The 26115-nt window shown below is 41.9% G+C and overlaps 1 protein-coding gene across 1 annotated transcript in view; it reads right to left on the bottom strand.

The window, feature by feature from the left end:
• abo2.L (alpha-N-acetylgalactosaminide alpha-2,6-sialyltransferase 2-like [provisional] L homeolog) overlaps positions 1-26115 on the bottom strand; it is a 76359-nt gene that overhangs the window by 40005 nt on the left and 10239 nt on the right. Inside the window, exon 2 of the mRNA XM_018235073.2 lies at positions 6652-7147. Within this exon, the coding sequence (XP_018090562.1) occupies positions 6652-7147 (496 nt within the window). The remainder of the gene's footprint in view (positions 1-6651; positions 7148-26115) is intronic.

Below are 26115 nucleotides of genomic sequence, written 5' to 3'. Positions count from 1 at the left end.
ACATGAACAAACATTTCCTAAAAGAGCTGCTGTTAAACACTACAGGTTCATAATTGGAAGTTCTTACAAATGGCTGAGAAATATAATGCTGCACTTATAATGATTGTAGAGAAAGAAATGTATGCAAAACATAAATATGATCAGGTGATTTTAGGTGATATGGCTATTCTTATTGTAGCAACCTGCTTGTGTGGCCATTTTGGTTAAGGGTATTCCTGCTGTTTTGCCATTGTCTTATGATTCATTCCTGTTCCTCTTCCTGTCCATGTTGTAATAAATGTACCAGAAGCAGGGGTGTAACTACAGACCCTGCAGGGGGCTCAAGAGGTATAGGGGCCCCAAGAGGTATAGGGCCCCCATGAGGCCCTAATTCATATACAGTTTCAATAAATATTGGTAAAACAATATTTTGAAAAATAATTTGCTGTGGGGCCCAGTAATATCTAGTTACGCCACTGAGTCCAGAAGTTACTGTGCTTGTCTGGCTGCTTTGCCTGAACTAACACAGCAGAATAATTTAATCCACTACCAGCCAGTTTGTCACACATCATCTTGCAGCCTAACCCATCATTATAATAGGTCTAATATAAATTTTGTATATGATCGTTAGGCTCCAATGTCTCCTCCTAGCTGTAATCTTGCACCAGTTAGCTTCTAGCAGTCTCTTAATAATGTGCTTAGCTATAGTTCAACTACTACATAATAGTTTTAGCCAGAGATGTGCAGCATAATATTTCTCAGCCATTTATAAAAATTTCCAATTATGAACCTGTAGTGTTTAACAGCAGCACTTTTAGGAAATGTCTGTTCATATTTATTACTATGCAGCAGAGGGTACATTAGAGGGTGCCCTCTGTAGCAGACCAGATACTATGGGATGATGCAGCCATGTGGAACAGAGCTGGCAACTTCTCATCTTATTTGTTATATGGCAATAAGCTTTGTTCTTATTGGTTCAGGAATGTGACTGACAGTATTGCTTCACAGAATGGATATTTTTTCTGTTTTGTGAAACTAAGCTTTCATTTTGTGGAAAGAATGAATCGTGTACTATAAAAATTTTGCTTTCTGTCACAAATATCTATTTTGTCATTCAAATCTAGCTTGGCATGCTCTAGTTAGTTACACTATTATATTTTATGTCCAAGTTTTTTTTTTATATAATACATTCTGTAAGTAACTTTGCACATAAGTGTGTCCGTTACATGGAGGTTATACATTTGTGAGACAGATTGCTTGTTAAAATGTACAGAATGGAGTTCGTAATATAATAACATCCTTTTGTGTACTAACCAGATTTTGTTCTCATTCTTAAATAGAAATGAGAAATGTGAATTCAAAGCGAGTGTGGGAGCTGCTAAGCAAGTGTTGCATGTGATCTAAGTGTTGCATGTGAATTAAGTGTTAAGCAGCGTTGAAAAACTTAAGTCATTGGTGTTTGCTGTGCATGCTGGGAGTGCTGGGTGCAAGAAGGGAGTAAGTGCAAATAACTGACTGCCGTGTGTTCTGTGAGTTATCTGACTGAGACAAACAGCTTTTTCTTTTCTCTGTTTGGGGTAAACTCTTAGATACATTGAGTGCATTTATTTTCTTTTTGTGTTTTAGCTTTAGAGTTTCTAAGGGGAACATTTTTTAAAAAAAAGTTAATAAGGGGTGATTTTACTGCTGGTAGCAAATAACATTTTTTCCCTCTTTCCACTAATTAAGGGGGAGGAGTTAATCAGGTAAATTCTGATCAGGCTTTGTGTGCTCTGGTTGAAACCTTAACCTTGTGAATTCAAAGCGAGTGTTGCATGTGAATTAAGTGTTACGCAGCGTTAAAAACCTTAAGGCGTTTAAAACAGAAAAGGCGTTTGTGAGGAATTGCATTTGGGAGACTGTAAGTACCCAGTGCAAATATGAGTGCAAGTGGGTTTGCTGGTATTACTCAGTGTGTGTCTTGTCACATGTATGTGGTGTTGGAGCAGCAGTTCCATGCAGTACTTACATGTGAGAGATGTCGGTGGGTTTTCATCTTGGAATCTGAACTACAGACTCTAAGGGGTGAACTTGCAGCACTGAGAGCAGCGGCAACCGAGGGGGAGGAAAGGAGGCTCGCAGAGCAACCACTGGTAGGGGCTAGTGGAGGGAGGAGAAGGGGCAGTGGATGCTAATGAGGGAGGAAGGTTTATGACAGTCAGGAGGGGAAGTAGGGGACAGAAGGGTAGGGGGGCTGGTCCACAGCTTGTCCAAAACAGCAAATTTGCCGTTTTGGCTGAAGATGCTGGGGAGGAAAACTCTGAACTGGCGTGTATGGAGCAGACTGACTCACAGAGCACCCTGGGAGGCAGTGGTTCTAATACGGGTGGTGGGGGGAGTGCAAGGAAGGAAAGGTAGGTTATAGTTATAGGGGATTCAATTATTAGAAAGGTGGATAGGGTAATCTGTCGTAAGGCCCCTTCATGCCGAACAGTCTGCTGCTTGCCTGTTGCTAGGGTTTGGCATGTGGTGGAACGAGTGGACAGATTATTGGGAGGGGCTGGGGAAGACCCAGCGGTCTTGGTACACATAGGTACCAATGACAAGGTTAGAGGAGGTGGTGAAGTCCTCAAGAATGATTTTAAAAAACTAGGTGTAAAGTTGAGGGCGAGGACTTCCAAGGTAATTTTCTCAAAAATATTACCTGAGCCACGAGCAACGCTAAGGAGATAACGGGAGCGTAGGGAGATTAATGTGTGGCTGAGAGATTGGTGTAGGGAGGAGGATTTTGGGTTTTTGGAGAACTGGGCTGATTTCTCAGTCTGCTACAGGCTCTTTGCTAGGGATGGGCTGCACCCCCATGATGATAGTGCAGCCGTTTTGGGAGAGAAGATGGCTAGAGGGTTGGAGGAGATTTTAAACTAGGTGTGGGGGGAAGGGTTCAGTAAAAGATTCAGTGGAAGACAGGTTAGATGAGATAGTGGGCAAATAAAGGGAAAATGGGTGAGGAGATTTGGCTGGGGATACTGTTAAGGATAGGGAGGACCACATGTCCTATTTCAATATGGTACCAGTATTAAATGTATGTTTGCAAATGCAAAGAGTCTGACTGGTAAAATGGGAGAGCTGGAGGTGCTGGTGCTGCAAAATATGTGATTGGTGTGGCTGAAACATGGCTGAATGAGTCACATGACTGGGCAGTAAATATCAGTGGCTATACTTTGTTTCGGGGGTACAGAGGCAATAGAAAAGGAGGAAGGGTATATCTGTTTGTTAGGCAGGATTTAAAAGCTTACATAAAGGAGGAGGTTATGTTAGAAAATGAGGGGGCAGAAGTCTTATGGGTGGAGTTCTTCACCAATTGTAAAGAGTCCAGCAAATTAATTGTAGGCAGGGCAGCCATCAGGGGGGAGAGTTTTAGGGGGCCCGAGGGTAAGGGGGGCCTGGCCACGCCACACTTACTTGATTAGCTGGGCCCCCCATCTTTCTGAGAGCTGCTGACTTGGGGAAGGCATGAACGTTTAAGGGGCCCTGGCCACCAATTTTCTTATAATGTGGGGGGGGAGGGCCTGGCCACCAATTTTTCTCATATGGGGTCCTAGCCACCAATATTTTTTTATGGGGGGGCCCTGGCCACAAATGTTTTTTATGGGGGGCCCTGACCACCAATATCTTTTTATTAACATATGGGAACCCTAGCCACCAATATTTTTTTTTGTTTTTTTACTGTGTGGTGGGGAAGGCGGACCTGTAGGTGGGCTTGCGGTGGGCGCAGCCCACGGGGCCCGGGAAATTTTGTCGTCATTTAATGTCTAGTGCAAAAAACAAATCTATACTGGGGCAACAAAAATCATGAATTTTGCAAAAGCTAATTTTAGTGCCTTGAGGGCTGCCCTACAGCGTATTGATTGGGGCATTAAGTTTTCAGCTAAAAACACAGAACAGAAATGGTTGCCATTTAAAATGATATTAAATCATTACTGTTCTCAATTTATTCCCTTAAGAAGTAAATGTAGAAGCTCTTAGAATCATCCTACGTGGCTTAATACAGAAGTAAAGAAGTTAATAGGAAAGAAGAGAGAGGCATTTAAAAACTACAAATTTGTTGGGACAGGAGATGCTTTTAATGAATATAAACACTGTAATAAATGTTGTAAATCAGCAATCCGGAAGGCAAAGAAAGGAAATAAGTTAAAAAAAATGTTCTAGATTCATAAAAAGTTAATACTTGCTCACTTGAATGCACTGGGTAACTTCACTTTTTTCTATTAATGTATTTTTTCTCTAATGTATTTTATCTCTTTATATTTATACTTTTAATGGTTTTATGATGTATTAACTTTTTATGAATCTAGAACATTTTTTCACAAATTTTTCGCAGGATCACTGACACACTGATGATGCGCACCTTTGAATGACCCACCATTGGTGGATGGACACTAATTGACTTTATTTGCATATCAAATGCTTTATATTCACCCTTTGAACTGTGTTCCTCATGCTTGAGAAAGGGGCGTGACCCCAAAACGTTACATTTCGCAATAAACATGCAAGGTAGCTTGCTAATTAGCAGAGGGGAGCCAAAGCTGAATCAGTTTTTGCAGATGACACAAAATTATCCAGCCCAATTAATTCCATCCAGGATGTGGAATCTTTGCAACATGATTGCACGATGCACGATTCAATGTTGATAAATGTAAAGTCATGCACCTGGGATGTAAAAATATCCAAGCCAGTTATACCCTTAAAGGTACTGCACTAGGCAAATCCATTATGGAAAAGGACCTTGGAGTCCTTGTAGATTATAAACTTGGCTGTAGCAAGCAATGCCAGTCAGCAGCATCAAGGGCAAATAAGGTCTTGAGCTGTATTAAAAGGGGCATAGAGTCACGGGAGGAGGGGGTCATTCTTCCACTGTATAGAGCACTTCATCTAGAATATACCGTACAGTTTTGTTCTCCATCACTCATACAGGACATTATTGTATTAGAGAGGGTACAGAGAAGGGCAACTAAGTTGGTGAAAGGAATGGAAAATCTTAGCTATAAGGAAAGACTGGCCAAATTGGGGATGTTCACGCTGGAGAAGAGGCGCTTAAGGGGTGATGTGATAACTATGTATACATATATAAAGGGATCATATAATAATCTCTCTAATGCTTTATTTACCAGTAGGTCATTCCAGCTGACACAAGGTCACCCATTCCGATTAGAAGAAAATAGGTTCCGCCTAAATTATTCGGAAGGGGTTTTTTTACAGTGAGAGCTGTGAAGATGTGGAATTCTCTACCTCAGTGATCCCCAACCAGTAGCTTGTGAGCAACGTGTTGCTCTCCAACCCTTTGAATGTTGCTCTCAGGGTTCTCAACGCAGGTGCTTATTTTTGAATTCCAGGATTGGAAGCAGGTTTTAATTGCATAAAAACTAAGTATAGTGCTAATTAAAGCCTCCTGTAAACAGTATACATAGGGGCTACCAAATAACCAATCACAGCCCTTATTTGGCACCCCAAGGGATTTTTTCATGTGTGTGTTGCTCCCCAACTCTTTTTACATTTGAATGTGGCTCACGAGTAAAAAAGGTTGGGGACCCCTGCTCTACCTGAATCAGTTGTACAGGCTGAAACATTAGATAGCTTTAAGAAGGGGGTTGGATGGCTTTTTAGCAAGTGAGGGAATACAGGGTTATGGAAGCTGATAGTACAAGTTGATCCAGGGACTAGTCCAATTGCCATTTTGTAGTCAGGAAGGAATTTTTTCCCCCTCTGAGGCAAATTGGTGAGGCTTCAGATGGGTTTTTTGCCTTCCACTGGATCAACTGCCAGTTAGGCAGATATTGAAAAAAAAGATAAAGAAAAGGTTGAACTTGATGGACCTGTGTCTTTTTTTCAACCTTACTTACTATGTTACTATGTAAGTCTTTTGTATATTTTTTTATCTGTGTATGGTCACAAATAACTTGAGAGACATTAATTCTGTGTATTAGGTATTGTTTTGTATACAGAATGTATTTGGGACAAACAGCACCCCATATATGACAGGATAAAATAAAGATGCATGGTGAAGATATAAAAAATGTTCAAGTAATCAAGATAAAGTTTACTGTAGCCAATTATAATCTTGGGTGTTACTGTATTTCATAAAGCAGAGAAGCTAAGGAAAAAGTGAACTGCTTGTGCTTAAAGCAGATATTTTAAATTTGCAGAAGTTACTCTCCTTTGATTTTCACAGAAATGCAAGAATTCTTAGATGCTTTATGGCTGAGACTCTAACTACCTCTATAATAAATAGTTATGTCAGAGCAGTTATGGATCCAGTCTGAAACTGTTGAGTTGTAATGTTAAGATTGGAGTTTTAAATCTAAAACATGGGTGATAGCAAGTAATCGAAAACGCCACCGATTGAATTCATTGTACATGAAAAGTAAATGGGCATGTTAACAGTTGAGATATTCTGGGATAGCAATAGATTTTGGAAGAAACCAGTAGGTAATGTAGGAATCTATAAACTGGAGAAGCAGATGAAGACCTGTAAATAAGAGTAGACTGTGTGAATATTTGTTAACAGAAAAAGAGAAAGTTATTAACAATGACAGTTTTATTCAGCAAGCTGAAGTCTATTTATATCTATTTTCAAAGTACATTACAATCTGTATTATATTTACTATTAGAAATTCAGAGACCCATAATACCTACAGAGTTCAAGTATGTGTTGTCCCATCCATAGGCATCCCCAAGGTAAGATAAAGTAGTAGATATTTCTCTGGCTTTTGTGAGACTGTGGATGATTTCTGAATTCTCTTTGGTCTCGCGTGGAGTAATTCTGGAAGGCTTTCTGGGGACATTTGGAGGCTTTGTAGTTATGGTATGCTTTGTGGTGACAGTTGAAGACTGGGTGGTAATTCTGGAAGGCTTTGTGGTGACAATTGGCGGCTCAGTGGTAGTTTCTGAATGCTTTGCAGTCATGCTTGCTAACTCCAGGGTGATTTTAGAAGACTCAGTGGTTACTTTGGATGATATCCTTTTGGTTAGTCGTCCATTTCCCTTATTTATCAAATCTGGTAACATGGTAGTCATGTTGCTTGATTTAGTAGGTATCTGCGATTCTTGAGTTGCCATTTCCAAGCTTTTATTAACCGCAGATGGATGTCTGTTGGTATCTTTCAAGATTCCTGTTAACCTTGTCAGTTCACTGTTAAAACAAAGAATGACAATTGAGTAGACTAGGTGTTAGCTCACAGGTCATGATTGTTCACCTATTGCTCAAAAGCTTTCTTTGCTGACACAGAAACAATGGCTTGTGGTTTTATGAAGTTGTACAGAAAGGCAAATACGAAACTTGTGAGGAAACTTCAAACTTCAAAAATATGCCCTGCATATGTTTATCACCAGTATTTTACAGTATCAGCGGTGGGGAAGCATTTGGAGATTAGTTTCCTGTAGAAAATCTCTGGCTACTAATCTCTTAAACTGGCCATAGACGCAAAGATCTGATTGTACGAATGAAAGATTCGTACGATTTTCGGACCGTGTGTGGAGAGTCCCGACATTCTTCGTTTGGTCGATCGGACAGGTAAAAAGATTTCTGTCGGCTGCGGGTAATATCTCTGCATGTATTGCCGATTGCTGTCAGGGGCAGAACATCGGCTGATCTGTTCTTTTGTACTTTATTTGATCTGAATGGTTAATGGCAGGTCGGGAGATGGGGAAGTCCGATCGTACGTTGATGTGTCTGTGGCCAGCTTTAATCTGCCATTGTCCTTACAGTACAGTAATCAATATCAATACCAAACACGCTGTCAGGGAAAACAATGACTTTGAGCTCACAGGTCTATTGCAGGTGGATTTCTTTAATCAGGTTGGCACTATGCTCCATCCAATCCAGTCAAATAATTGAGATGATCTGTCCCATAATGTTTATTCAGTTTTTTTGGCCAATGCCCTGTAAGTAATACTAAGAAATAGTATTATTAAACTGAAAAAATGCTTCAGGCTAAAAGAAAATTAATAATCACAGCTTGAAAGCAATTTGTTTTTTTTAAAAAAAGGGGTATGATATTCACCTTTAAACGCACAAAAGGTATAACAACAGTTTGCTTGATGAATAAACAACTACTTCTTACACATATATGTTACATATATTCTAATAAAATAACTTGTAGTGTAGTAAAATGTTTTTCTTGATATCACACTAATGCCTCACACCAACAAATTCACAACTACACAATACCAAAAAAAATGTGCAGGCAACACCATTTTACATGTAAAATCAGCCCAGCTGCATCATTTAGGGAGGAACATACCATACAACCAATTTTTACAGCTACAACGGATATGCTCAGACTTTGATGATTATGTAGTCAACTCTTGTCAACTGTGAGACTCCTTGAGAGATGTTGCCATATGGAAAACCAAAAAAAGCTTTTGAGAGAGCCATGCATACAAAACAATGTAATTTATTCAGCAGATATGGAGTCAATGGTGAACCTAATCATACTGTTTTTCCTACTCTGGTGGTGATGTACCATAGACAGAAAGATAAATCTGAGGCCCTATCTTGTGTATAGACTCATAGCTAAAAATTCTGAGAAAACACAAACCTCCCAACATTTTGGAAAGAGGGACAAAAATATTTGCCATGTGGAGTGTGGGGACATTTTTGACCACACCTATTTTTGTGTTCACGCCCCTAATTACCAAGTTCATTTTACAAAATTTGGCAGGTTATGAAAGTTTGTACACATTTCTGTGTTTTTTTTCCAGTTATTAAAGTTTTGCTAATGAAGATGAATTGCCCTTTAAGCTGCAAGTGAGTTTCCCCAAGAGCTGCTTACAGTATATTAATTGTTACAATAGTTTATATTACTTATCTTAAATTGTTACAAAAGTATCTTAAGTGCACCTGGTGGCTGTTCTTGGCCAAAGTGTGACCCCCTTGCTGTATATCAGGACATTCACTCTAGGGGAAGCATGGCAGGGGTGAACATGCAAATTTAACAACTTAAGTCCAGCAAGTTAAAGTACAGAAAGTTTAAGTACAATGTATAGAGTTAGACAGAGTTGGACAGCAGTTGGATCAGAGTTGGACTGGAATCTCACAGCAAACATTGGACATCTCACCAGGACATTGCTGCTCATCAATACCTCTATAAACAAGATAAGACAGATTATATCGTTCAACTATGTTTTATTTGATAGCTTTCTTTTTTGTCTTTTTCTCTCTCTCACTTATACTTCTGCATATATCCTCTGCACTCCCAACACCCATCAAACTATCCTGAAATTGTAATCTCCTCTTCACTGCTCCCATCACCCTCTCTCAATCTAAACACACTGTCTTGTATTGTTAAATCCCCTCTCAACCCATTAAACAATACAATGCTTGCACTTTCAAATCTAGGTCACACCTTGTCTCACTTTCATTATTACTGTTACTTGCAGCTGGGGACATCTCACCAAATCCTGGTCCCACTCACTCATTCCTCCCCTCCCCTATTCCCACTCTCAGGCATTTGACAATGTTTCCAGTCTCTAAAACTTTACACACTTCTAATCCTGCAAACCTTATTCACATAAAGCCATCACCCTCTCTGCCTTTCTCATGTGCCCTCAGAATGCACGGTCAATCTGCAATAAACTCACAGCAGTCCATGATCTCTTTATATCCAAATCCCTTCACCTTCTGGCTATCACTGAAACATGGCTCTCTCCCACAGACACTGCTTCACCTGCTGCCCTCTGCTATGGAGGCTTCTCACTTAGTCACACCCCTAGACCGGATGGCCGTCATGGCAGTGGGGTAGGATTTCTTCTCTCCCTCAAATGTCGGTTTCAAAATCTAACCACACCAACTTCTCTCTCCTTCACTTCTTTTGAAGTCCACTGCATACGTTTGTTTTCTCCAATCTCTCTGCGTGTTGCTGTCATATATCGCCCCCCTGGAGACACCTGCTCTCATTTTAGGTGACTTCAACATTCCCATTGACAACTCTGCTTCTCCTGCCACCTCTAAACTCCTCTCTCTAACAACTTCATTTGGTCTCTCTCAGTGGACCGTCACACCTACCCACATTGAGGGTCATCCTCTTGATCTTATATTCTGCCACTCGTGCCGCCCATCCAACCTTACTAACTCTCCTTACCCCCTATCTGACCATCCCCTACTCTCCTTTGAGATAACACTTTCACCTGCACTATCACAACCATCTCTCTCTACCGACACCTACAGAAACCTTAACTCTCCTTACCCCCTATCTGACCATCACCTACTCTCCTTTAAGATAACACTTTCACCTGCACTATCACAACCATCTCTCTTTACCCACACATACAGAAACCTTAACACCTTTGATCCACAACAATTATCAACAGTATCAGCACAATCCATCTCTCACATTAACAATCTTTCTTGTCCAAATAGGGCAGCTTTTCTCTACAACAGCTCTTGACTCCCTTGCTCCTTCTATCACCCGTCACAGCCAACCAGCTAAACCCCAACCCTGGCACACTAGTGTAACACGGTACCTCAAAAGATGTAGTAGATCAGCTGAGCGACTGTGGAGAAAGTCACAAACTGATCCTGACTTCATCCACTTCAAATGCATACTCTCCTGCTACAATTGAGCGCTAAAGAACAATACTTCTCTTCTTTAAATTGTCCTCTAAACTACAGTGACTGTTTACCACATTTAACGCACTCCTATGCCCCCCTCCACCTCCTGCACCCATTTATGTAACTGCCCAAGATCTTGCTAATTTCTTTAATGAAAAAATCGATCTCATTAGGCTGAGCATACCGTCTGACAACAATCTCAGACTCACGTGCAGTCCACTCCACTTTGCACTCCTTCATCCCTGCAACACTAGATGAAGTAAGCAAACCTCTAGTCTGCTCAAAACTCACAACCTCCCTTGACCCCATACCCTCTCACCTCCTCTATCCAATCTCTGATACACACTCTCCTGCACTTACCCACCTATCTAACCTTTCACTCTCTACTGGTACTTTTCCATCCTTATACAAACAAGCACTAATCACTCCCATCCTCAAAAAACCTTCCCTTGATCCCAGCTCTCCCGCTAACTATCATCCAGTTCCCCTTCTTCCATTTGCATCCAAATTATTAGAAAGGCTTGTTTACAAATGCCTGATCCAGCATCTCACTCACAACTCCCTTCTTGACCCCCTGCAATCTGTGTTCCACCCAACACACTCAACAGAAACTGTACTCACCAAAGTAACCAATGATCTTCTACTGGCAAAGTCTAAAGGTCACTATTCCATACTAATCCTTCTAGATCTCTCTGCAGCCTTTGACACAGTTGACCATACACTCCTCCTAGACATTCTATAATCAGCTGGCATTCATGACACTGCTCTTTCATGGTTTACATCTTATCTGTCTACTTCTACTACGTTCCCTCTCTCTGCGTGCCTGGCGCCCCCCCAGCTTTGCGCCCTAGGCACGTGCCTACTCTGCCTACCCCTAATTCCGGCCCTGCTAATGTCTCAATTGTACCCTAACCTTCACTTAACTCTAATTTGTAGGGCCCTCTAATCATATTGTACTCTGTAACCCTTGTTTGTTATCCTCCATTTATTCCCTGTTTGTTATAACTGAGGTAAAGCACTGCGTATCTTGTCGGCGCTATATAAATAAATGATAATGAAGTTAGAAACATTGTATGTGTTTCTGTCCGTTCAGTGCAGGAGATCAAAGAGAAAGTCAGGACTGCGGGTTGAGCTGTCAAAATCGGGACTGTCCTGCGAAAGACTGGACAATTGGGAGGTATGAAAACATTTTAAAAACCAATGAAAACTACCCCATATTGGGGTCAAGTTGCAACTATGTCTCTAGACTATCTAAAACTATCAAAGATATCATGTCCCCCAGAAAGCCCTTAATCCACACACACACAGGCCATACTGGCCCCTCCGCTGCCTGAGGCAGCTTTGTGTTGCTGCTGCCCCCCCCCCCCGGTGTGCTCACCTTTTTGGTCCGGGGGGGTCCACGAGGGTGGCGGAGGGGGCCAGGACACTAGCACAGAGAGCATAATTGCGCTCTCTGCGCTTGCAGAGCCGAATTTCCGGTTTGAAAACTTAAAGTACCAGGAGTTACATAGTTACATACTTAAATTGGGTTGAAAAAAGACAAAGTCCATCAAGTTCAACCCCTCCAAATGAAAACCCAGCATCCATACACATACCCCTCCCTACTTTTAATTAAATTCTATATACCCATACCTATACTAACTATAGAGCTTAGTATCACAATAGCCTTTGATATTCTGTCTGTCCAAAAAATCATCCAAGCCATTCTTAAAGGCATTAACTGAATCACAACATCACCCGGCAGTGCATTCCACAACCTCACTGTCCTGACTGTGAAGAACCCCCTACGTTGCTTCAAATGAAAGTTCTTTTCTTCCAGTCTAAAGAGGTGGCCTCTGGTACGGTGATCCACTTTATGGGTAAAAAGGTCCCCTGCTATTTGTCTATAATGTCCTCTAATGTACTTGTAAAGTGTAATCATGTCCCCTCGCAAGCACCTTTTTTCCAGAGAAAACAACCTCAACCTTGACAGTCTACCCTCATAATTTAAGTCTTCCATCCCTCTAACCAAATTAGTTGCACTTCTCTGCACTCTCTCCAGCTCATTTATATCCCTCTTAAGGACTGGAGTCCAAAACTGCACTGCATACTCCAGATGAGGCCTTACCAGGGACCTATAAAGAGGCATAATTACGTTTTCATCTCTTGAGTTAATGCCCTTTTTTATGCAAGACAGAACTTTATTTGCTTTAGTAGCCACAGAATGACACTGCCCAGAATTAGACAACGTGTTATCTACAAAGACCCCTAGATCCTTCTCATTTAAGGAAACTCCCAACACACTGCCATTTAGTGTATAACGTTTAAGAAAGTCTCTAGCCAGTGCTGATTTTCTATATTTTGCTTGAGTTACAGAACCAGTTATGGAAGTGGCACTAGGTCAGAAGGAGACCCAAAATCTCCACCCAAAATTAAAATTAATTTATAAGCAGTGTCGGACTGGCCCACCGGGATACCAGGAAAACTCCCGGTGGGCCCTCCTGCTTCTAAACATTTGGCCTATTTAATAGTCATTATCAATTTCTATGAGAACAAAGAAGCTAAATAGATGGATTAATATAATATAGTATGTAAAGAAAAGAGACTAGGAGAATAGAGGTTGAGTGAGGAGAGGAAGAATAATAGAACTGAGAGTGGGCCCTGGTGTCCCAGTCCGACACTGTGTGGGGGCCCCTGAGGTAGCAGTCCCAGTGGGCCCAGCACCCCCAGTATGACACTGGAATGACCTCTTCCTGCCATGAATCAATGCCCCTTTTAATACAGCTCAAGACCTTATTTGATGCTGCTGACTGGCATAGCTTGCTACAGCCAAGTTTATTATCTACAAGGACTCCAAGGTCCTTTTCCATAATAGATTTGCCTAGTGCAGTCCCATTAAGGGTATATACATGGCTTGGATATTTTTACATCCCAGGTGCATGATTTTACATTTATCAATATTGAATCTCATTTTCCATTTAGCTGCCCAGATTGCCAGTTTGTCAAAATCCTGTTGCAAGGATGCCACATCCTGGATGGAATTTATTGGGCTGGATAGTTTTGTGTCTGCAAAACTGATATATTACTTACAATACCCTCCCCTAAGTCATTAATGAACAAGTTAAATAAAAGTGGACCCAATACTGAGCCCTGATGACCCCACTAAGAACCTTATTCCAAGAAGAGAATGTACCATTAACAACCACCCTCTGTACTCGATCCTATAGCCAGTTTCCTATCCATGTGCAAACAACTTCATTAAGCCCAACAGACCTTAATTTACAAAGCAGTCATTTGTGGGGCATGGTATCAAGGGCTTTGGCAAAATCCAAATAGATTACATTTACTGCCCCCACTGTCCAGCATCTTACTATCCTTAATAAAGCCATGCTGATTCCTGCTCATAATGCCATTCACTAGGACAACATTTTGAATGTGATCCCTTACAGTGTCGGACTGGGCCGGAGGGGCCCACAAGAGCCCAGGGCCCGCCCGTTTTTTTCCTGGAGTCCCCCCGGCCCAGTCCGACACTGTAAGGGGTCACATTGAAAATGTTGTCCTAGTGAATGGCATTATGAGCAGCAATCAGCATGGCTTTACTAAGGATATACGCTTCTTAGTGTTGCGCGACCCCTCTTTGTCGGTAGCGGCATAATAAAAATTTTGCGCATGCGCACTGACTTGGTGCCGTGTGCACACGCAGAGATCCATCACCGCGCGCGTATGCAGAAACGCGTCGTGGTACACTGGATTGGCAGCGGGGGCCGGAGGGGGGACCTGGGACAGTAGCCACGGTGGGCCCCAAGCCCCCCAGTCCGACCCTGTTTATAAGCAACATTCCAATACTGGTGTAGGATCCAATAACTGGAATGCGGACTGGAGTGTTCTAGATAAGAGGTTTCCGAATAAGTTATCCCATACCTGTATACATTAATTATAAATTGTGGGTGGGATTTAAGTGCTTTGAAAATGTAAATGCTATTAACCCTTTAAAACGTAGCGCCTATGTTCTGGCTTAAAAAGACTCTAAGTGCCAGTAACATAGGAGCTGTTTAAAGAGCTGCCTCTCTGCACTTATGGCAAATCGAAGTACATAGAGGCACTCCTGGCTGCTCAACCCCCTAGGCAATGAGCCTAGGGGGCTGCCACATGGGTCCACTTTTTACAGCTGTACACACATGCATACACAAACACACACTTTTTTAGTTCTTCATTTTATCAGTTTCCCTCTTGTTATTCCCCTAAATCTGTTGATTTCCCAGAGTGACTATTGGATCCAGCATTCTGACCGCTACCCACGCTGTCTGATCAGTTATTTTGTTATTTAATTGATTTGGCTAATTGTATTAGATTTTTGTGATTTTATTGCGGTTTTAAGCTTGCATTGTTGTTCCTTATATATTTTTTAGCGCTGTTTGCACTTTGATGATTTGGACATTTTTAGCAACTTTGGATTCATCAGAATGTGTACTTTACAAAAATATATGGTTTCTGGGAGTCTCTGTGCTGTTAGGATGGTCTTATGGCACAATAATATGCAGTCAGGGTCTTTGTTCACAGAAGGTGTATCGGCAACCAACGCACTATTTTAATTTGGGGTCCGCACATGCCAGCTGCTTTGGTATATCTATGCATATTGGGCATCAAACTGTTCATTAGGCCCTTGACATCAATATTTAGGGTGTATTACAATTGTTTGTAGGAATTTGGGTGAGATAAATGCGGCCAACTGCAATATTTTAGGTGATTTTCAGAAATGTCATAAAAACTGCTGCCTTTAGCGTAGCTTTGCAGTATGGTAGTTTGGAGTAGAAAGGAATAATTAACTATTTTGGATTCGTCAGAATGTGTACTTTCCAAAAATATATGTTTTTTAGGGGTCACTATATAGTTTTTGTAACTTTTATCCCATATAAACCCGGCAATGTTTATACATTAGTGTAGATGTAAACCATCAAATAAGTATGCACAATGTAGATTTTGGGGTCTTTATATGCCATGTACTTCATTAACCTATGTACATTGGGCATAAAACAGTTCAATGAACCCAAGCTTTCATATTTGGGGTGATTGATCTTGATGCTTAATAGTATGTAGGTCAAAATTCCAGAACCCACCAGCACACCCTGGCCTCTCCAGCATAAGTTGGCCCGGTGCACAGTCAGAAGGGATCGGCAACCCCAATTGTAGTAAGCGTAATAAAAGAAGAACTGGCACTCAGAGCTCGATGCAAGCGGGCAAAGCCCTGCGTGTTTATTACAATTAACGTTTCGGGGGCGGGCCCCTTCGTCTGACGAAGGGGCCCGCCCCCGAAACGTTACATTGTAATAAACACGCAGGGCTTTGCCCGCTTGCATCGAGCTCTGAGTGCCAGTTCTTCTTTTATTACGCTTAATAGTATGTAGGTGTCACGGCCGGCACCCAATACCAGAACAGGTGCCAAGTACCCTGGTCTCGGCTCGGCTTCACCAGTAGTGTGACCACCGTTGGGCTTCGGGAGGAGCCCTCAACTTACTTGGGTGCCACCTGGACTTAACGAGGGGTACAAGGCAAGATGTTCTGGCTAGCAGAGGGGCACGGCAGGTAGCAGAGTCTTTTGGGCCGAAGGTCACGGTACAAATGGAGCAGGCAAGAGAATCGTCAGACAGGCTGGGTCGAGGCAGGCAGATATCAAGAATCGTCAGGCAGGCAAGGGTCAAACCGGGTTGTCAATCAAAAAGGGTTAATCAAGAGAGGTAGTCGGTAATCAGGCAAGTGTCAGGATCCAGAAGTCAGAATAGTCAAAAGCCAGGCAAGGGTCACAACAGGAATCACAAACAGGTTCAGACAGAAATAGCTTAAGCTCAGAAGCACCAGGAACAAATCCTATCACGGGCAATGACAACTGTGGGAATGCCCCTTTAATACTTTTGAATTTGGCGCCATTGCGCGCTGACGTCATTACGTCAGCGCGCATGCACCTTTAAATCCGGAAGTGCGCATGCGCGTGCGCACTAGGAGAGAGCCGGCACAAGAAGAGGATCGGCCTGCCGTCCTCCCACTAGACCACCAGGGTGACTTCGTTACAGTAGGAAATAAGATGGAAATGTCACCAAAATCGTCAAATTTAGGAAAGGTTTGTGGCTTGGTGCTTTGGAGTAGAAAGACATGCATACCCAATTTGGATCTGGGGGAATGTGTACTTTCCAAAAATATATGATTTTCTGGGGCAAACTTACTTTTTTCTTCCTTTGCCCCCTCAAAATGATGTAAATGTGTTGATTTTGCAGTACCTGAAATGACAGACCATATGGGGGGTCTTCATTCTGGGGCCCCTATATGCCACATGCTTATGTAAACCTATACAAATTGGACATAAAAATGTTCAGCGGACCCCAGGCTTTCATATTTGGGGTGATTTATCTTGATAGCTAATAGTATGTGGGAAATAATATGCTGCAGGGTGGAAGTTTTGAGGTGATTTTTGGAAATGTCACCAAAATTGCCAAATTTAGGAAAGGGTTGCGGCTCTGTGCTTAGGAGTAGAAAGATATGCATACCCAATTTGGATTCGGGGGAATATGTACTTTCTGAAAACATTTCCTTTTCTGGGGTGAACATACTTTTTTCTACCCAAAATTATGTAAATGTGTTGATTTTGCAGTATCTGAAACGAAAGAACTGATAGCTTGAGTGAGGTGTCTATATATTGGGGCCCCTATATGCCACATACTTAGATAAACCAATACATATTGGGCATAAAACTGTTAAGTGGACTCCTGGTATTCATATTAGGGTGTTTACCTAATGGTACCTAATGATGTGTGGGAGAGTACATAGATATATTTACCTATTTTGGATTCTCCAGAATCTGTTCTTTCTAATAATGGGTAGTTTTCTATGGTAAACCCTGTTAATGGAATGTTTGGCCTTGAAAGTATGCTGTTTTGTGGAGCAGTGCCTTGGAAATGTGGTAGTGTACTGCTTGGTGATTTTGATCTATACAAGTGAGAAATCTCCATAAAACTATATATATTTGGTATTGGCGCGTTCAGGAGACAGAGAACTTTCCAAATTGGCTGTGTTCTCATGTTTCTGATATATGTGTGATTGTACTATGTGAAACATGATTTTTTTTCATTTATTAGACACTTAAAAGCCTATATTTCTTTACAGAAGTGGAATTACACCAAAAGTCTAGCATATTTTGAAAGCTCAGGTTGTCCCTTAAAGTGGAAGAGTACAAAATGATCAAAAATGGTTTGGCAATAAAAGTACCAAATCCGCCAAATTGGCTGGTAGCGAAAGGGCTAAAACCAGGCCCAGACTGATAATCTGTCCATTCAGGCAAATGCCCGGAGGGCCACCCCACTTATAGTAAAGCTTCCCAGCAAATAGAAGCCAAGAGCCACCAATTGAGAGCCAAGGCAGGGTGTCGAACCTGCAAGCCCCAGAATGGAAGTCAAACCTGAAGTCGTACACGCAATGATACAGACTCAAGTAAGAAAGCGGCCTGGAGCCGAACTTCAAGCAGTGAGAAGGAAACTAAGCTGGCAAAGGTACATGCCCCCTGGGTGTAATACAGTGTATTATGGCAAAGTAGCCGTACCAAAAGCACTATACCTGCTTGTGCCTCGCAAGGAAACTTCGGGCAACTTCAGGATGAGTAGGTTTTGCCACTGGTGATTTCAATTATTGCCGGTAGAGAAGCCTGTTACATATCGCTTATATATAAATGGTTGAAGTCAATGGAAATGTGTCTTATCTCATCTCAACTTGTGTCTCAACTTATCTTTTTATGGAAACTCTAGCAGTTTAGTAGGATGAATTTATGGGTTTTTATATGACCAATAAAAGCTAGTTTTAGTGACTAGTAACTCTCTGCTGTGTATTACATGCACGTAGCGTGGTTTCATAAGGCAGAGCTCTGGGTCTATTTATTTTTTGACAGTATAAAGTTGCCTATAATGCAGCAATATCTTGACCTTTGATACTATCAGCAACAGTTATGAGTGGTTGCCTAGACTGATAACTTTCTCTGGAAAGTTACAAAGCATGAGATTGGCCTTACATCTGGCACACAAGGCTTCTTTAGCAGCACAATGTTTTATGGAAATATCGACCTTCATCATAATGCAGAAAAAGTATTAGATCCCTCCACCCATATATGCATTATACTGATAGTCAGACCCTGACAGGATACCTATAATTACATTGACAATAAAGATGATATCATGAACAAATTATATGTGGAATCCACACAATTAGGGGTTATTTATTAAGGATCGAGATTTTCCACAAAAATTCGAGTTCTTGAGTTTATTTTTTTTGGTAGAAATTCATATTTTAGGATAAAAAAAACTCAAGTTTTTTGGAGATTTATTATACCTCGACACTGGAAATCTCAAATCTGAAAATAAACCATCTAAAACCTGTCAAGGTCATGTAGGAGTCAATGGCAGAGGTCCCTCGAACCATTTGAAGATGTTAATTGCCTTCATGATGTTCGAGTTTATTTCAGAGGGTTTTGCCTGAAAACGCGATCATTTCCAGCACCTTGAATTTTTTCCTGACGAAAACTTGATTAATTCGAGTTTTGGGTTGTTAAACCCAAACTCGCTGATTCTAGTTTTTTCCATTTAAGTTTTTTTCTATAAATTAGAAACTATTCTAGTTCTGAGTTCATTCGAGGTATATAAAACTCTAAAATTCAACATTTGATAGATAACCCCCTTATTGTGGTGACACACAAACGTTTTACACAGAACCTGTTTGCTGAATCAAGGAACTTCAGCCACAGCCATTTGAAGATGTTAATTGCCTTCATGATGTTCGAGTTTATTTCAGAGGGTTTTGCCTGAAAACTCGATCATTTCCAGCACCTTGAATTTTTTCCTGACGAAAACTTGATTAATTCGAGTTTTGGGTTGTTAAACCCAAACTCGCTGATTCTAGTTTTTTCCATTTAAGTTTTTTTCTTAAATTAGAAACTATTCTAGTTCTGAGTTCATTCGAGGTATATAAAACTCTAAAATTCAACATTTGATAGATAACCCCCTTATTGTGGTGACACACAAACGTTTTACACTGAACCTGTTTGCTGAATCAAGGAACTTCAGCCACAGGGAATGCTAAAATTTGGGGAGCCATGTTTATTAACATTTTCAATTTAGTGGTTTTAGAGACCACAAATAAAAAAATTTCTCTAAAATCACAAATGCCATGTAATTTATTGGAAGATCCAAATATAAAAACTATGAGCAGTAAAAATCACTGAACGATGTGCTACAACATCTGAAAATTTTAGTTTTTCAGACAATTACTAGTGAAAAAAATCCAAAAACCTCTAAAAGTCTGAATGGGGAAAAAAGGTCCAATAGCATCAGTGCGGCTCCCATTGACTTCAAGGCGACTTTGAATGCATTTACTTGCAGAAGTTTTGTATTAAGAGTTTTTCATGGATATTAAACTTTATAAATCTCAATTTTTTTGTGTTTTAGAGAAGTTAAAAAACTAATTTTTAGAGAAAACATTTGATTTGTGAAAAAAAATTCAAATGTTAGTAAATAGGCCCCTTAGTCTCTGACAGCACCCAATTGCTGCAGAGACAACATGCAGTTAAGGGTGGTGGCACACCTAGCGTTCTGGGGAGATTAGTCGGCCAGCGACAAATCTCCTCTTCTTCGGACGGCTAATCTCCCCAAAATGCCTTCCCGCTGGCTAGAATGTGAATCGCCGGCCGGATGGCACTTGGATTGCTTCGGTTTTCCAAAGTCGTCTGAAGTTTCCTTGTGAGGCAACTGCAGGCGACTTCGGAACCCAAAGCGATCCAGTGCCATCCTGCCGGCGACTCACATTCTAGCCGGCGGGAAGGCATTTCGGGATTTTTAGTCACACGAGAAAGAGGAGATTTGTCATCACCCTTAAAGGAGAAGGAAACCCGCTGGGCGCAAAACCCCTCCCCCCCTGTGTTGCCCCCCTCTATCCTCCCCTCTGGCCTACCTGTCCCCCTGGGCAAATGCCCCTAACTTGTTACTCACCTCTCTGCGCAGGTTCACAGTCGCCATCTTCTCCCACGCACGTCTTCTTCCTGCTTTGACCGGAGTCTTCTGGCGCATGCGCAGTAGGAACAGTTACCGGTACGGATTTACTGCGCATGCGCCGAATGTCACGAAGTGAAATCAGAAAACTTAGTGACATTCGGCGCATGCGCAGTAGATCCGTACCGGTAACTGTTCCTACTGCGCATGAGCCAGATGCCAGTCAAAGCAGGAAGAAGATGCGCGTGGGAGAAGATGGCGACTGTGAACTCCTTGGACAGGACCTGCGCAGAGGGGTGAGTAAAAAGTTAGGGGCATTTGCCCTGGCGGACAGGTAGGCCAGGGGGGAGGGGGGAAACACAGGGGAGGGGGGGAGGGTTTTGCGCCCAGGGGGTTTCCTTCTCCTTTAAAGACAAGGCAACCCCATGTATCAGTCTACTTAAGTTATTTGGCGGCCATCTTTGTGACGTGCGGGGAATATGCCGGAGGCGATAAAGGAAGCAGCAGAAGCTTTACTCAGCGCATTATATGTAAGATCTGTAGGGCAATACAGTCATATGAAAAAGTTTGGGAACCCCTTTTAATTGTTTGTAGTTTTGTTTATCATTGGCTGAGCTTTCAAAGTAGCAACTTCCTTTTAATATATAGCATGCCTCATGGAAATACAGTAGTAGTATTTCAGCAGTGACATAAAGTTTATTGGACAGAAAATATACAATATGCATCATAACAAAATTGGACAAGTGCATAAATTTGGGCACCCCAACAGAGATATTACATCAATACTTAGTTAAGTCTCCTTTTGCAAATATAACAGCCTCGAGACGCCTCCTATAGCCTTTGATGAGTGTCTGGATTCTGAATGGTATTTTTGACCATTTGTCCATACAAAATCTCTCCAGTTCAGTTAAATTTGATGGCTTTCGAGCATGGACAGCCTGTTTCATATCATCCCATAGATTTCTGCTGATATTCAAGTCGTTGGACTGTGATGGCCATTCCAGAATATTGTACTTCTCCCGCTGCATAAATGTCTTTGTAGATTTCGAAGTGTGTTTAGGGTCATTGTCTTGTTGGAATATCCAACCCTTGTGTAACTTCAACTTTGTGACTGATGCTTGAACATTATCCTGAAGAATTTGTTTATATTGGGTTGATTTCATCCGACCCTCGACTTTAACAAGGACCTCAGTCCCTGAACAAGCCACACAGCCCCACAGCATGATGGAAAGTCCATCAAATTTGACAGTAGTTAGCAGGTGTTTTTCTTGGAATGCAGTGTTCTTCTTCCCCCATGCAAAGAGCTTTTTATTATGACCAAATAACAGAGTGCAGAAAGGGCTTCTTTCTCATCACCCTGCCATTCTTAGTGCAAATTGATACCATCTGCAGCAAGGTGTTCTTCAAGTCTTTGGATTGTCTGTAACCATTTTCACAATCCTCCGCATATGCCGCTCCTGTTTTTTTCTTGGCCTGCCAGACCTGGGTTTTACAGCAACTGTGCCTGTGGCCTTCCATTTCCTGTTTTACATCCCTTACAGTTGAAACTAACAGTTTAAACCTCTGAGATAGCTTTTTTAAGCCTTCCCCTAAACCATGATACTGAACAATCTTTGTTTTCAGATCTTTCGAGAATTGTTTTGAGAATCCCATGCTGTCACTCTTTAGAGGCCAGTCAAACAGAAGCACAACTTGCAATTTGCCACCTTAAATACCTTTTCTCGTGATTGGAACACACCTGCCTATGTAGTTCAAGGCCTAACAAGCTAATCCAACCAATTTTGTGTTGTCAGTAGTGATGGACGAATTTGCGTCGTTTCGCTTCACCTAAAATTCGTGAATTTCCCGTGAAATGGCGAAAAATTCACGAAAACGCCGCCGGCGCCGTTTTTTTTTGATGACGTTGGTCGTTTTTTTTCAACGCCAACGGAAAAAGTTTTTTGCCGCCCGCGAATTTTTTGCGGGCAGCGAATACTGACTAGTTGTCAGTAATCAATATTGAGCAGTTACATGCATTCAAATTAATAAAACTACAAGGGTAACCAATTTTCTGCACAGCCAGTTTTTCACATTTAATTTATTTTCATACAATTGAATATTGCTTCACTAAAAATCTTTGTTCAGAAAACACCCCAGTACTCAGATGTTCCTGGGAAATGAAAGCAAAATTTCCCAACAAAGGCAAGCACTTCACCACTTCTAGCCTTTCCTGTGAAACTTTGCCAAATGTGGACGTGGCCGTACATCTAAGGAATAGCACCACCATATTCAACAACACCTGTAGAGTGTAAGTAGTGCTGCCTATATCTCTTATTTGTCCTGGGAAATGAAAGACATACCACTATCTTTTTTGTTGAAAGTGGAGTAAATTACTATGCAGGCTGAGAGGGGTTCCCAAACTTTTTCATATGACTGTACAAACGTAGTGTTTCATACATTCCAACTGTCCCGTTTTTCGCAGGACAGTCCCAATTTTGAAAGCTCAACCTCCAGTCCCGGATTGTTACTGAAATGTTCAGATTTCTATTTGATCTCCTGCACTGAACAGCCAGAAAAAGATACAACGTTTCTAAAACTTAATCAAATAAGAGGCTTTTGGCAGAGAGCAGGTGCACTTAGATACTTTTGTAACAGTTTAAGATATGCAAAGAAATAACTGTAACAAATTAAAATAAGCAGGTCTCTAGGGGAAACTGTGACTTGCAGTTTAAAAGGCAATTCACTTTCATTAGCAAAACTGTTATAAAATATAAAAACCACAGAAATGTGTTCAAAGTTTCATAACCTGCCAAATTTAGTAAAATGAACATGGTAATTGGGGGGGGGGGGGTAATTTGTCCTTCTTTCTATTTCTAAAATGTTGGGAGGTTTGGTGTTTGTGAAAAGTCAAGGGGGACAACTGGTTGGTAAAATCTGATTTAGGGGGGGTTCACAAAAAAAACAATGTAAAATGCAGGAAAAATGAAAATCATGGTACGTAATATTGAGGTTTGTATTGCCTTTATTGCCTCCATGGGTGTCCGCAGAAAATTTTCCAGGGTGGGGCAAGGAGGCATCTGTGGGCGGGCCTGTGAGATAGGTGGGTGTGTCAATGCCATCAGGGGGTGGAGCTATGCCACGGCGATCAGCCGATCGCCGGGTCAATCAAGGGAATCCTGCACAGTTTCCCTAATTTGAAAAACCATCCAGGAAGTTTTGACCCGGGCAACCCTTCAAAATACCCGTTGTCTGACAAGTGGCAACCCTAGTTCACACAAAGATGGCAAAGTGGCAAGTTCATGTATAAATACCCCCAGAACTCACAAACAGATGGTACAGTGGCAAGTACATGTATAAATACCCCCAGAACTCACAAACAGATGGTACAGTGGCAAGTACATGTATAAATACCCCCAGAGCTCACAAACAGATGGCACAGGGGCACGTACATGTATAAATACCCCTAGAACTCACAAACAGATGGCACAGGGGCAAGTACATGTATAAATACCCCCAGAACTCACACACAGATGGCACAGGGGCAAGTTCATGTATAAATACCCCCAGAACTCACAAACAGATGGCACAGGGGCAAGTAATTGAATAAATACCCCCAGAACTCACAAACAGATGGCACAGGGGCAAGTACATGTATAAATACCCCCAGAACTCACAAACAGATGGCACAGGGGCAAGTAATTGAATAAATACCCCCAGAACTCACAAACAGATGGCACAGGGGCAAGTACATGTATAAATACCCCCAGAACTCACAAACAGATGGCACAGGGGCAAGTACATGTATAAATACCCCCAGAACTCACAAACAGATGGCACAGGGGCAAGTACATGTATAAATACCCCAGAACTCACAAACAGATGGCACAGGGGCAAGTACATGTATAAATACCCCAGAACTCACAAACAGATGGCACAGGGGCAAGTTCATGTATAAATACCCCAGAACTCACAAACAGATGGCACAGGGGCAAGTACATGTATAAATACCCCCAGAACTCACAAACAGATGGCACAGGGGCAAGTACATGTATAAATACCCCAGAACTCACAAACAGATGGCACAGGGGCAAGTACATGTATAAATACCCCCAGAACTCACAAACAGATGGCACAGGGGCAAGTTCATGTATAAATACCCCCAGAACTCACAAACAGATGGCACAGGGGCAAGTACATGTATAAATACCCCCAGAACTCACAAACAGATGGCACAGGGGCAAGTACATGTATAAATACCCCCAGAACTCACAAACAGATGGCACAGGGGCAAGTAGATGTATAAATACCCCCAGAACTCACAAACAGATGGCACAGGGGCAAGTACATGTATAAATACCCCCAGAACTCACAAACAGATGGCACAGGGGCAAGTACATACATAAATACCAGCAGAACACACAAACAGATGGCACAGGGGCAAGTACATGCATAAATACCAGCAGAACACACAAACAGATGGCACAGGGGCAAGTACATGTATAAATACCCCTAGAACTCACAAACAGATGGCACAGGGGCAAGTACATGTATAAATACCCCCAGAACTCACACACAGATGGCACAGGGGCAAGTTCATGTATAAATACCCCCAGAACTCACAAACAGATGGCACAGGGGCAAGTTCATGTATAAATACCCCCAGAACTCACAAACAGATGGCACAGGGGCAAGTACATGTATAAATACCCCCAGAACTCACAAACAGATGGCACAGGGGCAAGTAATTGAATAAATACCCCCAGAACTCACAAACAGATGGCACAGGGGCAAGTACATGTATAAATACCCCCAGAACTCACAAACAGATGGCACAGGGGCAAGTACATGTATAAATACCCCCAGAACTCACAAACAGATGGCACAGGGGCAAGTACATGTATAAATACCCCCAGAACTCACAAACAGATGGCACAGGGGCAAGTACATGTATAAATACCCCCAGAACTCACAAACAGATGGCACAGGGGCAAGTTCATGTATAAATACCCCCAGAACTCACACACAGATGGCACAGGGGCAAGTTCATGTATAAATACCCCCAGAACTCACAAACAGATGGCACAGGGGCAAGTACATGTATAAATACCCCCAGAACTCACAAACAGATGGCACAGGGGCAAGTACATGTATAAATACCCCCAGAACTCACAAACAGATGGCACAGGGGGCAAGTTCATGTATAAATACCCCCAGAACTCACAAACAGATGGCACAGGGCAAGTACATGTATAAATACCCCCAGAACTCACAAACAGATGGCACAGGGGCAAGTACATGTATAAATACCCCCAGAACTCAAAAAACAGATGGCACAGGGGCAAGTAGATGTATAAATACCCCCAGAACTCACAAACAGATGGCACAGGGGCAAGTACATGTATAAATACCCCCAGAACTCACAAACGATGGCACAGGGGCAAGTACATACATAAATACCAGCAGAACACACAAACAGATGGCACAGGGGCAAGTACATGCATAAATACCAGCAGAACACACAAACAGATGGCACAGGGCAAGTACATGTATAAATACCCCTAGAACTCACAA

This window comes from Xenopus laevis, chromosome 9_10L (genome assembly GCF_017654675.1).
Source record: "Xenopus laevis strain J_2021 chromosome 9_10L, Xenopus_laevis_v10.1, whole genome shotgun sequence".
NCBI classification, from domain to species: domain Eukaryota; kingdom Metazoa; phylum Chordata; class Amphibia; order Anura; family Pipidae; genus Xenopus; species Xenopus laevis.
The sequence above is the reverse complement of the archived record's forward strand: the minus strand, read 5'-3'. Positions and strand labels throughout refer to the sequence as shown.